The 15,283-nt window shown below is 40.4% G+C and overlaps 1 protein-coding gene across 6 annotated transcripts in view; it reads left to right on the top strand.

The window, feature by feature from the left end:
• The window catches only part of HELZ (helicase with zinc finger), a 149,517-nt gene that overhangs the window by 61,641 nt on the left and 72,593 nt on the right, over positions 1–15,283 (top strand). For 5 of the 6 annotated variants that reach the window (XM_073310828.1, XM_073310832.1, XM_073310831.1 and 2 more), the window contains 3 exons: positions 181–311; positions 5,446–5,625; positions 6,173–6,277. In XM_073310828.1, the coding sequence (XP_073166929.1) occupies positions 181–311; positions 5,446–5,625; positions 6,173–6,277 (416 nt within the window). The remainder of the gene's footprint in view (positions 1–180; positions 312–5,445; positions 5,626–6,172; positions 6,278–15,283) is intronic. The other variant, XM_073310830.1, reaches the window with a different exon arrangement.

Raw genomic sequence — 15,283 nt, 5'->3', positions numbered from 1 at the left:
GATTGTTCAAAATGGGCTTAAGCAAGTTAACTTTATTATAAATCTTTTGATCCGATTATGCTTGCTTGAGTTTTTCTGAAGTTCAGTATAATTTGTTGAAAGATAAAACTGAAGTAAAAAGAGTCCTCTTAATTAAATATTTTCTGGTACATCTATTCATTCATTCATTTTGTACTGTAGGTTGAACTTCAGTTTCAGTTAAATCGCTTACCCCTCTGTGAAATGCATTATGCCTTGGACAGGATCAAAGACAACAGTATTTTGTTTCCAGATGTCCGCATGACTCCCACCATACCCTGGAGCCCCAACAGGTACAAAAATACAAACACTTTCATATCAAAGATGGTATGTTAATGCTGTTTTGAATTCCTTATAACTGATGATCAGATATACTTCCTGTTTTAAGGGTACATCTTTGTTCTTCATTAATGGTGAAGGTGGTTCAGGGAAGGGAGTTGAACTGCTTTAAATAGAAAATGAAAACAGACTCTTGTAGGATTAGGACTGGTAGATTGCTTTTCCCTGTTCTCCCCAAAGTAGACCTGTACTGCAATTACATTGTAGCTTTGGAAGACTGAAGCATATTATTATTATTTTCTATTTCTTCAGCCCTGTGCTGAAAGTGTGGATGGTGCTTTATAGAGAAATAAAAGTACAGGTTCCTGTTCCAAGGGGCTTACAATATACGGGCCTAAACTTGTAAATTTGCGCTTGCATTAGTAGTCCTATAAACTTGGTAATAGCACTACTTATATGAGTTTCCAGGATCAGGCCCAAAGTTAGATGTGGCACTGCAGTATCGGACCAGCAAAGATGTGATAGTAAGTATGGGAAGCACCAGCACCACACTGCCAAACTGTTGTGTCCTCATCTTGTTGGTTGCTTTTATGAAATGTAAAATCTGTAGATTGTATTAATAGTTTTGAGGGAGCTAAACCTGGCACAAGGGCAGGAGTGGTAGAGTCAAGGTCAGAATGGGAATGATAACTGAAAGAAGTGAATCTTGTGCAGGGACCTGATGGTGGCAAGAGTGAAGCTTTGTGGCTCATAGACTTTAAGGCCAGAAGGGACCATCTTGATCTTCTAGTCTCATGATTACACATTGCAGGCCCACAGAACCTTGCCCACCCACTCCTGTAGAAGACCCATAACCTCTCGCTGAGTTACTGAAGTCCTCAAATCATGATTTGAAGAATTGAAGGTACAGAGAATCCACCATTTACACTAGTTTAAACCTGCAAGTGACCTGCACCCTGTGCTGCAGAGGAAGGCAAAAAAACCCCAGGGTCTCTGCCCACCAGACCCAGGGGGAAATTCCTTCCCAACCGCAAATATGGTGGTCAGTTGGACCCTGAGTATAGGACTAAAGGATTATGGTAGATATTTTAGGTGTAGGGGGAGAGGTGAAAAAAGTCATGAAGTTACTCTAGTGCAGGGGTGGGCAAACCTTTTGGCCTGAGGGCCACATTGGGGTTCCAAAACTGTATGGAGGGCTGGGTAGGGAAGGCTGTGCCTCCCCAAACAGCCTGGCCCCTGCCCCCATCCACCACCTCCCACTTCCCACTCCCTGATTGCCCCCCTCAGAACCTCCCGACCCATCCAAGCCCCCTGCTCCTTGTCCCCTGACCGCCCCCTCCCGGGATCCCCTGCCCCTAACCACCCCACAGGACCCCACCCCTTATCCAACACCCCCTTCTCTCTGTCTCCTGACTGCCCCAACAGCTATCCACCCCCTGATAGGCCCCCCGGGACTCCCATGCCTATCCAACCCCCCCTGTTCCCTGACCGCCCCCGCCCAGGACCCCCTGCCCCAACTGCCCCCCCCCCCCAGGACCCCACCCCCTGTCCAATCCCCCTTCTAAAGCCCTTTTTCGAATGTGGCCCTGCGAACATGGCCGGAGGACTCAGGAGGAGCAGGGGCAGCTGTGCAGCTGGAGAGAACCGGCGGTTTCCCCTTCAAAGTGCCGCTTCTCTCTGGCCGGCTGCACGGCTGCCTGGTCCTCCTCCCGCCACTCACACCTCCCACCTGCTCCCCTGAGGCTGCAGGTGAGCCTCCCTCCCTGCTCTCCTCTGCCCCTGCAGTGCAGGCCCCCCTGCGGGGGTTGTGCCGGTGCTGAGCTGCCCGAGTGCCCGGCCCTGGGGCCCCCTGTTTTTGGGGGGCCCCGTGCCAGGGCACCCTGTGTTCACTGGTAAATCCGGCCATGAGCCGCGCTGCCTGGTGATGATTGGTACAGGGACCAAGGCTTTAGTTTTAGAGACAGAAAGGGATGGATTTTGGAGAGAGCCTGCTACAAAGCCTACTAAAGTCAAGGGAATCTTTCCACTGACTTCACTGAGCGTTGGATCAGGCCCATAAAGAACAGAAAGGATTTAGCAACAAGCCTGGATGTGGGAGAAGAGGAGAGAGAAAAGGCAGAAATGTAATTAAGATAAAATTTTACATTTTCCATATTTTTTGTTAAGAATCGTTGTACTGTCTGTAACAGAAACTAAATCACTGTACTGCTCTTAAGTTAGTCTTTAGGTTGCTAGTATATGCACATGATTTGATTACATTTAACAAATTTGCTATAAGTAAATAGTGGAAACATTATTGATGTCAGGCAGCTGTCTGTCATCAAGCACTATGTAAATTAGTTCTACCAGTAAAACAGTATCTATTGCAGCACAATGTAAATTATGTTCAGGACATAGTAATAAAATATTTCATTCAGAATGTATATTTGTTTCATTTTGTTATGAAGATCATTATCAGCAACAGAGTGACCTGACTGATAATAATTCCAAACTTATGATTCTAATACAGCACAGCTCCTGACTCAGGGCTTCTGAACGGTCTCTCACTTAAAAAGATATTAAATTTTTTGTCCTGTATCTCAGAGATTAAATTTTGTAAACTCTAAAACCAGAGTAGCTGAAGGATAAAGTGTGACATTAATTAGAAGTGATGTGAAGCAGCATGGGTCTCAAGAAGGCTATTAAATTGACTTTTTGACTAAACATTGATTTGCCAGAGATAACAGCCCATGATTTTTTTGGAAAATTAATAAAGAAAATTAATTTTTGCAAATTAAGCAAAAAAAGTCATCAAAATTGAAGGTTTTGAGTACCTCATAGAAATATATATATTTTTAAAAAATAATTATTCCAGAGTGGGAAGAGTGTTCATATGAATTCACACACAATCATGTTGACACTTGGTTTTTGGCTTCTTTCCTCAACACTGAACACTTTTATTGTTTCTGACATTGGAAGACATTTTCAAAGACATACATGGTATGTATGCACCCATTTCTCAGTCAGTAGGAATTCGGTGCTCAACTGCCACTTGTGCCTTTAAAAATCTCCCCCTGTATCTCTGTGGTACATTGGCTCTAAAGCTAACGTGAGATGGTCAGGGAATGAAACAATGGGACCAGATTTGAATTTTGAGGGCATGTTGTGTGTTACCACTTACAATTAAGAAGAAAAAACTCTGCTGTTGCACTTGTATAGTAGGAAAATTTCAAGATATGCTATGCTGTGTGCCACTTAATGGAGACTGTAATCCAGCTCCAAGTTTTTGCATTCAGTCTAAAGAGAGACTTGAATACTGAATTGTTAATACAGTTTGTAAGATACTATTCTTGAAATATTGTTAAGGTTTCAGGAAGTGCTGTAAAATAGCAAATCATACCATTTTCTATCTGATTTCTGACTGTTTATTGTTGGTGAAGATACACAAAGCAGAAAGAAAATGGCTCTGTTTTTGGATACCAGGCCAGCACACTTTGATAGCATAAATCAGAGCATACTTGTGATATCAGTATTTATAACATATGAGAAAATAGTTTTGTATGGTGGGTAAGCCATTTTTATATACTTCTTACATAGCAAGCTTTCGCCTACTGCATTGATCATATATTTGTAAGTGTAATGCTGGAACTTTTCGTTTATCTGTGATATGGTCATTAAGACTCGCTTTATTTTGAAACATTGTTATTGTTTGTTCTTATTTTCTTACAGTTAATTGGGTTTTTCCAGGTTTTTCCTGTTTTTTAACCAAATATAAAGTTACAGTTGAAAGTCCTTATTTTTTCTTTCATTCTAAATAATCCTGTATAATCCTATCTATTCAAGTCATTATAAAACACTTTTTGTTGTTGGTGTAATTTTGTTAGGGAGTCCACATTTTTATCAGACTTCTTTGATTTCTGTGGGCAAAGCGTTATGGATCTTTATTCAGGGAGGATTTAATTACTTTGGCCTAAATCTTATATAAGTTAGTAGAGTCATGTCAGAGGTGAATTTGGCCCAATATCTTTATCTTTCTAGTGCAGAATTTTTCTGACATGCTCTGGGGGGGCCGATGCTCCACTTGTGTAAATAATTGAAGTCAGTGGAGTTATGACAATTTACACCATAGGATCTGGTCTGTTATCTTTTCTTGACTGACTCAAGAAGTCTTTGCCTATAGTTTTTCTTCTATTTTTTACATCCTATCATCTTTCCACTAGTTCTTAGGTTCTTCAGTCATCTAGTTGTTCAGAGCAGTCTTATGAGTTAGGAATTCAGTCAGTTCCCTTTTGGTTTTACTCCATGCCACTATCCAACACGAGTTTTCCAGGCCCAGAAGAATTATAATGTAAGTAGCAAGACAGATCACATTACAAAAGTATGGCCATATGTGCAACAGTGACAGGTGCTTCTTATTATGTATACCTACTTTTAAATCTGTCAGTGAGAGTATTAAAAACTGCATATAGAAATCCTTAGCCTCTTACGTTCATTGGAACTTTCCTAAAGTAACTTCCTGTTTAAATGCTGATACCCTTAACCCAGTTATAGTACCAGTACATTTTTTTTTAGACTTCAGATGCATTTTTCTTATGGTAAAGAACGAAAGTGAAGAAAAGCCTTCAATTAACTGGGTAGCTGTAAGTTCTCTGGGTTATTTTTTGCAGTTCTTCTTAGTTCAGCTGTACCAATCTTGAATGGCTGTATTTGATCATACATAACAGTGACTTGTTTCAATTGACACCATCCGTAATTCTACTGAAAACATGATTAATAAGTATTGTTTGGCTGATTAATGACAATAGAAGACGTAGGTTGTGTGTCCGTTTAATTATATTGTCTTGGTGATGGTAAAGTGCATACTGTATCCAAAATGTATACTCCAGAGGTTAATTATGATCAGTTTAGCCAATGTAAGTCATGCAATGGTTAGTCTGCTTTTGAGTAATTTACTGATTTATCATGAACTTTAACAGAGCTTTGTGATAACAGCATGTGGTTGTTTAGTTGTTGGAATACCATTTGATTTTGTTAAAAACTGCCTCAAAATGATACAGTTGATAACATGTAGTATTTTTAATTTGTCTTTTTTATATGCGATACGGCTTTATTTCTAATTGACTTTAGATTGCTGCTGCTTGTACAAACAATCTTGCTTTCTTTGTACAGACAATGGGATGAGCAGTTGGACCCTCGACTAAATGCAAAGCAGAAAGAGGCTGTTCTGGCTATCACTACTCCACTTTCGATACAACTGCCTCCTGTTCTTATCATCGGTCCCTATGGGACAGGCAAAACGTTCACTCTGGCTCAGGCAGTCAAGCACATACTCCAACAGCAGGATACTAGGTGAGCTGGGACATAGAGAGAGAGCAACATAGTTTATTAGAAATGAAATGCCTCTTTTTTTACTTAAATGCAAGTGAAAGTTAGCAGTACAGAATTTCCATCCATCTAAAAAAAACAAAACAAAAAAACCCCCCATCCGTCATTGTTTAGAATAGATATTAAGAAAGTAATATTATAGTCTTAAAATATATTCTCCCATTTAAAAAAAAACAATACAATTGGCATAATGTAGAATAGATGCCATTCACTTGATGTGGAAAGCTGTGGGGTGTGTCAGACAATAAAGGCTGTGTTTTATTTAAGATATAGGTTAGATTAATAATCACAAAATACTTTTTAAAAGTTGTATTTAAAGTTTAAATCTTTTCCTATCTGAAAAAGTGAGTTAAGGGGCATCATTGAATTATAAACTTGGGCTAGGCCAGTGACTAGTTTCATTGAGGGAAATGTGTAGGAAGATGGCCACTGTTCCCTTTTTTTTGTATTTTACTGCTTTGAATTGTTTTCTGTTTCTTCATTGCTTTTTTATTTGCACCATTTATTCCAGCAGGATTCTCATTTGCACCCATTCTAATAGTGCTGCTGATCTCTACATAAAGGATTATTTACATCCATATGTAGAAGCAGGCAATCCCCAGGCGAGACCTCTCAGGTATTCTTTAAGGTTTATTATGTCTCTATAAAATACTATTCTTAAGAAAAGGTGTCTGTAAAAAAAAAAGTTTAAAGAACTGTTAACACTTAAAAGCACATTGGCGTGTAACAGCAGTGCTTTAAACAGCGCCGTCTGTTTAAGAGGAATATGGATAAAATGGAAAGTGAAGCATATTGTCAGTGATTTTGTTTCATATGTTAAATAAAGATAAAGACATCCTTTTTTAAGCTTTTATTATTTCTATTGATAAATGTGTCTTTCCTAGCTGAGCAAACTTTTGATATGCTCCTCTAAAAGCTACTATGATGAAATAAAATGGAGATTAATTGGATTGTACTTTGAAAAAGATTTTGGCACACCTTTACCATGGTAATTTGGAAAGTGGGGCGACCCACATGGCTTTTTGAAGCAATCTCTTGATGTCATAGAAGCTGTATATTTAGAGAATCATGTGAATTTAGTTTGGCCTCTTCTAAAAGGGCAGATTGAAGTAATTTGTATATGTGAATAAATGTGCTTGACATGGGTGTCTTGGGGGAATTAGCTAAGGAAAAATTAGGGGAAGAGGATTTAAATTTACAATAAGACAATGAAGAGGAATTCAGTTATCGGCAGAGGAAAGTCTTTTGGAAGATTTTGCTAAGTGATCATGCTGTATAACTTACTGCCAGTGTGGTGTATTTTCATCTAAAAGTGTGGGAATTTATGTGCATGATTCTCTGAGCATCAAGATGTGAATACACCATATTAACTTGCAACTTAATGTAAGGTAAAATGCTACTATGCAACTTCTAAGCTGTGCAACCTCATTCAAGTCTGTAGGGTTACGCAGAGGCTGCCAGATCCACAGCTAGTGTAAATTGTCATAGCTCTGTTGACATCATTTCAATTATGACAATTTACACAAGTTGAGAATCTGGCCCAGGGAGTCTAAATAAAGGCAGATGCACATATTTATTGTGGGTTTTTTTAAAGCTGCCTCAGAGGCGACTACACCTTAGGAATGTCTTATAATGCACTTTGTAAAGCACTTTGGGATGAAAGGCATTATATACATCTTCTACTGTTGTTGTTAGTGGGGGATGGAAGGAAATATTCTCCCTCTTTTCAATGACCAGATGTAGTCAATGAAATGGGGGGAGAATATGTGATTTAACATTGTAAAAGAGTGCAGTGTGAGTTGTAAAAAATTCTGTTTATGCTACAGGAGCCAAATTTTGGCCTCTTTCTGGGCACAGGGCTCCCATTCAACTTTGCAGTCTGACTCTCAAAAACGTATGTCAGTTGGTTAAAAAAAATTATATTTTTTCACGGTAAAGTTAATACACGATTCTTTCAAGAAGGCAGTTTTATTTTCTTTCAACTGCAATTCAAATATTATCTTTTATAAAAAGTCATTAAATGTTTTAATTTGAATATAATTGGCACTGGGTTTTGATTACTTCAGAAAGTGTTGCTGTAGTTTGTGAGTGAGATTATATAAGTAATAATTTTCCTCCTGTGGTAATTTCCCACTTTTTAAAAAATGAAAGGAGCACAGATTTTCCTTTTTTGGGGGCTTTTATACATTTCTTAACTTCTTTAAAAACATTTGCTTTTAAAAAGTACTGTAGGTTGTTAAGCAGCTAATTGTGAAAATCAGCATAATTAAATAGAAGGGGCTTTACAGCATTGGTAGTTGCACTGGAATGAAAGAGATAGCTATGCCAGACTCCCAAAATAAAACCAAATTAGTCGTATCACTAAAGTTATTGTCCTTATCTATGAGAAGCATGTTTTCTGGGTCACATTCACTACACAGTTGGATATTTAAGAAACCAGATTGTGAAATCTCTGATCATAGCAGAAGCCAAAAATGGAACATCATAAGTGATTGTGGACTTTCCCCTGGAATTATCTTGCTATCGGGCTGCTGTTCAGTCCTGTAGCCTTAAAATTGCACTCATTCCTCAGCAGTATCTATTTTAACAGGAGTTCAGTGTTATTCAGTGGAATTCATCCTGGTGGACAGGAAGTTGCCTGCAGTACACATGGAATGTTCTGATGCGAGACTTTATACATATAGGCCATTGTGAATGGTTTAATTTTCAGTTTGGATACTGATAAGTTTACTACTTACGTAGAAGAACATGCATCTTGCTTGACCCATACAGACATAAGGACCCCATTCAGCTGTTGTGCTTTGTAAGAAATCAAAAGACTACCTACTCTGATATTTTTTCAAGGTTTTTATGCCATGAGTAAGCTTCTATAGCTCAAAAGATAAATGCATTTTTTTGTTGTTTGGCCTTCAGGTATGTGGCATGTGGTGTTAAGAGTTGTAATAGACCTCAGTACTTGCAGACTAACTGCCTGTCAAAGTCAGGGCATAAGTGCTAAAAATAGTAATGCTGATAGGCTCCCTAAAGTTGTCATTTGCACTTACACACCAGTGGCATTCAGGTTCCATCTACATTGCAAAGTATGTTTTATTGTAAATTTATTTAATCTCTTGATCTCTGTAGAAAACTGGACAAATCCCGATGTTCTAAATATATTACACATGCATGTTTTTATATTTAATTTCTGCTTGGAGAAGTGGGTATTATGAAAAATAAATTGGCTTAGTGGACAGAGCATTGGACTGGTACTCAGGAAGCCAGGTTTCTATTTCTAACTCTGCCACGAGACTGCTTGATGACATTGGGCAAGTCTTTTCACTTCCGTGCCATTTCTCCATGTATAAAATGGAGATGATGGTACTTACTTCCTTTGTAAAGTGCTTTGAGATCTACTGATGAAAAGTGCTAAGTACTTGATACTATTATTAGTTATTGCTGTATTCTGAAATTGTTGGTGATGAAAAAGATTTCTCTGTTCAGAGGAACATCAAACGATAGCTTGGTAATTTGTATATAGTACCATTGGCTTTTGTTGCACAGTAAATTAGTGTTTTGTTATCCAATTACCTGAACTAGTCTAGTATGCAGTGTGTTGTTCACATCTGATGGCTAGAGATGACAGATTGATTTTTAATAATTGATATGACTCTCTGAGTTAAATGATTGTATTCTTAGACAGTTATTACAGATTATGAAATCAATCTCTGACAGTTTAATAGCTGAATAGTGTTGAAACAGGAGGAGACATATTCACCATTAACAGTGGGATTTCACCTGGATTTCTGGTGTGGCAAAAGAATTCTGGGCTATAGCGTCTGAGATGGACTGTTGCCTTTCTGTGGAAACCCTGTGCAGAGGTTTTGCATCCATCAATGAAGGGGTTGATTAATGCTTACTTTCAGGAGGGCAAGGTGCCAGCAGTTAAGCCCACAGTGGTTATGACCGTACTAAGAAGCTATCACTTGATATTAATATTCTTGTCAGTTACTGCCCAGTCTTGAATATTTGCTTTTTTGGGGAAGGTTACTGAGACATTTTTGATGAGACAACTTTAGCTTTGACTCTTCATGTTTCTTTGAGTTCCTTTCATCTGTTTTTAGAGCTTGGCATGGCACAAAGAAAGCATTTTATTTCTTTGGTGGATGATCCCATTCTAGCATTGAGAAAGGTCAAGTGTCTGTGCCGAGTATATTGGATCTGTCAGGTGTCTTTGATATTATTGTTCATGAGGTGTTTTGTTGAGCAGTCTGGATAGGAAAGGCTGTTCTTCAGTCGTTAAGATAATTGCCCTACCAGCAGTACATTTTGTGTTTTCATAGCTACTCTAATTAGAGTAAAGAAGACTTAGTCCTTTGCTTGCTTCTTTAATTCTGTCTGTCAGGATGAAAGTTTCCAATTAAAATCATTGCCATTAGTTTAAGTAGTGCCATAAGCCTTTTTCTATATTCTAGGAAAATATCAAGTGGAGCAGTTAAGTGTCAAGGCAGGAAATGGTACTTATAGTGATTGATGTGTTTATAGATGACTGAACAGTTTGCTTTAGGTTTTCTTTTATTTACTATACAAGTGATGAAATAGTTAAATATTATCTTTACTAAGAATGTTTCTGTAGATTAGTTGGGATGACAGTAACATTTATTTTCAAGGGACAGATGACTTAATATTTGTTAAGCAGTGACACTTGCATAATTTTTGTATGCATATATTTTGTGGTTTAGGTTATCTATAAAGTGAATAAATTACTCTATCAATGGTGCAGTGCTTGAAGTTGTAGAATTTTTTAAGTTTTGAATACTCTGCTTTAAATTCAAATATGGTCTCTAATAAAATAATGATTTGTTTATTTAAGCACCTTCAAAGCAAAAATATAGTAAATACATGATAGTGTGATATGCTAAAAAGGATGATTGGAGATAGCTTTATTATTGATGTATAGCGAAGCTTAAGATATTATGTAGGTCACCCCAAAGGAGTGCAATGAAAACTTTTATTGCACACTATATTATTATTATTGTTATTTCTTACTTACTTTGTTTGTACTGTGGTAGTGTTCAAAGACCCCCGTTGGCATAGGGTCCCCAGAGTGCAAGGCTTCAGGAGATATAAAATTTATAAAAATAAATCCTTCAGAGCAATTCTTAGAATCTGAATTAAAACAAACATCGACTGTGTTAGAGAACAGGTTATTTACATAATTGGTTATAAGCAATCAGAAGAACATTAGCAAGCTAAAACAAAAAAATCATGCTAAACAACAAGCAACACCCATTAGCATTCTGTTCCCCGGAGATACCTTTAGCTCTGCATGTTAAATGGATATTAAACGTTCTCACTGATTAATATACAGGAGATTTCAGATTAATTTTACAGTGAATACAATTTTATATTAAATACATCACTTTACATTAATGTAATATTAAGTTTACACTGGGAACTGCTAGTCTAGACCCTTGCACTTGTGTGGAGTCCCACTGACTTCTGCCTTAAACGCTGAAATGTTAGGAGGTGCAGAAGTTGAGGCTATCTTAATAACCTTAGCTCACCAATGTTAGATATGTAGGGGGCCAGTTTTATTCACGCAACTTCACTGCAGAGTTAACTCAAGTTATAACTTGAGTCCCCCCCACAAAACCTTTTCTTTGAGTCTGGTGCTTTTAACTTGAGGTAGTGGCCCATTAGTGGGATAGACTACAGCTCATCCGAGCACAACTCATTAGCTGCTAACACAGTCACTCTTTGCGGCTCAAGTCTTATATTGGAGTGTGGCTGCTCTCACTCAAGCTAGTCTTACTCAAGAGGAGTTAACTGGAGTGTAGATAACTTACATTAACTTCATAGCTAAGATGTAGCCTCAGTCATTTGGAGCTGAATGTGTGTATCTGAGGTCAGAATTGAGACCATTGTACATTAGCCCCTTGTATAAAATACATATTTTAAAAATAACTAATGAGCTGGAATATTCCTTATGTGTAGGGTAAGTGAGTTAAGATGACTATGGGAGGCTAAGTTTTGTTTTTCCTTCCTGATGTTTGAGTGTTAAAAATTGTAGCTTGAGTTTTACACTATACAAATCTGCCTTTAATTTCCCAATTGTTTAAATGGAAAAAAAATGAAAGAACTCATCCCTCTATTGGTTTTGCTTTGTACTGTCACAGTTACAAAGACAAAAACGTAAAGAGCTGAGACCAAGCATGGGAAATTGTAACTCAGGATGGATTTTTTTTCAGGAAATTATGAGGTAATAGCAAGAGTTTATATTGGAAATGTCAGCATAATTTTAAGTATAGTTTTCAGTACAAAATGAGTGCCATTCCATGCCAATTTTTCACTCTTTGTTACACCTTTAAAGTAAGGAATAAATAGGTTTTTTCAATGTGATATGGAGGCACGGAGGTGTTGTAGGTAGGGCACATGGAGGTAGGAGATGTTGATTTGGGAAGCTGTGGAGGAAAGAGATGAGAAAATAATATGGTTAGGGAAATACTGTTTAATGATATATTCAGAAAGCCTCTGTAGGAGGGATCTATAGGAATGTGAAGGAATTCAGATGTAATTATATGTGAGAATGAGAGAAAACTGAAAAACACAATATTTTAAATAGAAACAGATTGTGCATTATGGTTGAACCTGCTCTGACCTGCAGTAGATCCTTCAATCCCCTGCTGGAGCTCAGAGAATTTCTTTTCCTCTCTCTTCTCTCAGATATCATTTGTGTCCATCCGTTCAGCTGTGGAGGGTTGGACGTGCTTTTTCTGAAGATTTTTGGCATTGGTGTAGTGTAGGCTTAAGGGGTCACTAATGGAAATTTACTCATCTGCTAATTTCCTTTATTCCATATAGTCTCTTCTCTAATCTTCAGAGACGGAGGTCAGCTTCAGTGCTTTCACACTTGTGATGCGAACACTGTTGGGTTTGCCTGCTTGGGAAGCCATCAACAGAATTTTTCCAAAGCTGTAAAGTATTAATTTAAAAAAATCGAAACTTTTTCATTTGACCAGTCAGTGAGTGTAACCACCGCCAGTGAAAGAATAAAAACATTATTCATGGCTGTTCATTCCTCCCATGAATGAGATAGTTGAGAAGAGGTAGCTTATGTGACCGTGCCTGATGTGGGACACAGCTGAGAATGTCAAAAAAACAGGGTAGTCACATCTCAAAACGGGTGGTTTATTCTATAATTAGATTTCTTCTTTGAGTGCTTGCTCATATCCAATTAGGGGTGTGTACTGGAAGGTTTTTCCCCTAGCAGCATCTGTCGGGTTGGCTCTGGAGACCCATGGAGTCGTGCTTTCATGGTGCCACATATAGTGCCCCGCCGACCCGCCACCTCTCCAGTTCCTTCTTACCGGCAGTGACGGTCGTCGGAGCGTTAGGCTCTCGTGTTCAACGAGCGATCCTCTAGTGTAGTTTTTAGTAAATAGTTACAGATAGTTTTAAAAAAGGTGTTATAGTTAGTTAGATATTTGGACTTGAGGTACTGAGGGGTGTTTCCCTCCCCCGTTTCCCCATCCCTCTCCCGGGCCTGGGGCATGCCTCAGACCCAGGGGTTTAAGCCATGTGAGGTTTGGCAGAAGCCCATGCCCAAGGGCGACCCACGCTCAGCTTATCTAAAGTGCTTGGGGGAGACTCATCAAACAGACAGATGTAAGATCTGTAGGAGTTTTCGCCCCACATGAAGAAAGGGAGGGATCACAGATTAAAGTTACTGCTAATGGAAACAGCTCTCCGCCCTCAGTCTGAGTTGAATCCCATGGACACAGCACTGAGCTCCTCAGCATCGGTGTGCAACGCGCCGGCTTCAGTCCGGGAGGTGCTGAGGAAGGACTCTGGAGTCAGAGACCCTCGGCACCGGCACTCCCCAGCACCAAGCACGGCACAGTCTCAATCTTGGCACCGCTTGCAGTCTCCTGTCCCAAAGAAGAAGCACAGGAAGACTGATAGAGGGCGCTCGCTTTCCCATGCAAGGAAATGGGAAGCACCGAAGGGTAGGGCAACTGATGCAAGACCGCACCTCCCCCCCCAGCTCAACAGCTGGCACCGTCGACCCCAGGTCCATGGGAAGGACCGTTGAGTCCGGTGCCACCGGAGGAGACCCAGGTGGAAGATTTGGGCCTCCCTTCCACACCCAAAACTTATGAGGCGGCGCAGGACCCAATATCTCTGACGGGTCCGCACTCTCCCGATCACGGTGCCGCTGCCCTGGCCCCGAGGCCCCAAACGACACAGAGGCCACCGGTGCAGTCCACAGGCAAGCAGGCTCTGTCTCGGCAATGGTCTCCATTGCCCCAGCACCGACAGGCATGGTGCCACCATGGTCTCCGTGCGCGGACCCATTGGAGTACATATCGGACATGGACTCATTGGTGTCCCGGGAGAAGTTGGCACCGTAGCCCCTGGCACTCCCCAGACAGTAGGGATGACTCAAACTTTCTCCCTAGTACCGTGGCCACCACAATGGCAAGTGCCATCTCAGATGCCGACTCAGTGGCCCTTCTGGACCCCGTGGGCTGACCACCAGTCCCAGTGGTCCGCCTCGGCCCGCTCCTTTTCGGTCGCTTCTGAGAGAAGAACTGCGTCTAGGGCCAGAGATCTCTCCCAAGCATCAGCCACCGCTACCACTGCTAGTGCCACAATTGGTACTGCGCCCAGCACTGACAGCAGGGCCAGCACCAACAGCAGGACCGGCACCAGACCCAGTGGCACCGTGTCCGGCATCATGGCTACAATAAGTACCAGGGAAGGTACTGCGGCAGGTACCATGGCTGGTACCGAGGCGGACTCCGATTTGGGGCTGGAGCCAGGTGGGCAGGAGGGGCCCTCCCATGTTTGGGGCTCCTCTTCATTGTCTCCAGATGAGGCAGTGGCAGGAACTTCTGGTGTGAATCAGCATATCTTCCCACAGGGCTAGATGTGCATGGGCTTTTAGGGTAGTCACTAAACCAAAGAGCAGCAGAGGGGTTGATGGGGAGTGACTAGGATTTAAATTAGAGATCCTCGTATGTGAAGGGGACATGAAAAAGCAGCAGCACGCTGTGGTAGGGATGTGAAATGACAGCCAGATCTATTGAGATTAGGAAATCTCCCAGGTGTATTGCAGCAAAGGCTGAAACAGATGTTTCCATCTGGGAGTTCGTTATTTTTTTAGTTTTTCTTATGCTGGCATTGAGCTGCGTTAGGTTTAATAATACTTTGACTCCCTTGTCCTCTTGTGGATGATAAAAAAAAATACATAGGATAGCCTTGAGAATGTTTCTGGTATTGTACAGACTTTCTGGCCCCCAGAGTAAGAAGGTGACAGAATTCTTGCATAACTAGTGTTTTTTTGTGTGGTTTTGGACAGCGGAGATTGGATGAAGAATGTTTTGTCATGTCACTTCCAGGAGGCGTCCATGCTGAACTGCTTCCAGGACTTGCTAATCTCTTTGTGGAGGCTTGCCAGTACAGGAAGAAATTGACAGGTAGTTCCCCATGTGCCTATATCCAACCAAAGGCCTTAGCTTGTCGTACAGAGGCTTTGAGGGCAGGCAGACACAGCAGAAGAGCTGGATGACTTTCCCCTGCTGCCTTTGTTCCAGTACTTTTTAGGCTTATAGTTGGAATCTCTGGGGCTATGCTTCTGCCG

Source organism: Lepidochelys kempii, chromosome 14 (genome assembly GCF_965140265.1).
Source record: "Lepidochelys kempii isolate rLepKem1 chromosome 14, rLepKem1.hap2, whole genome shotgun sequence".
In the NCBI taxonomy this organism is placed as follows: Eukaryota; Metazoa; Chordata; order Testudines; family Cheloniidae; genus Lepidochelys; species Lepidochelys kempii.
Note: the sequence above shows the minus strand (reverse complement) of the source record. Positions and strands in the feature narration are given on the sequence as shown.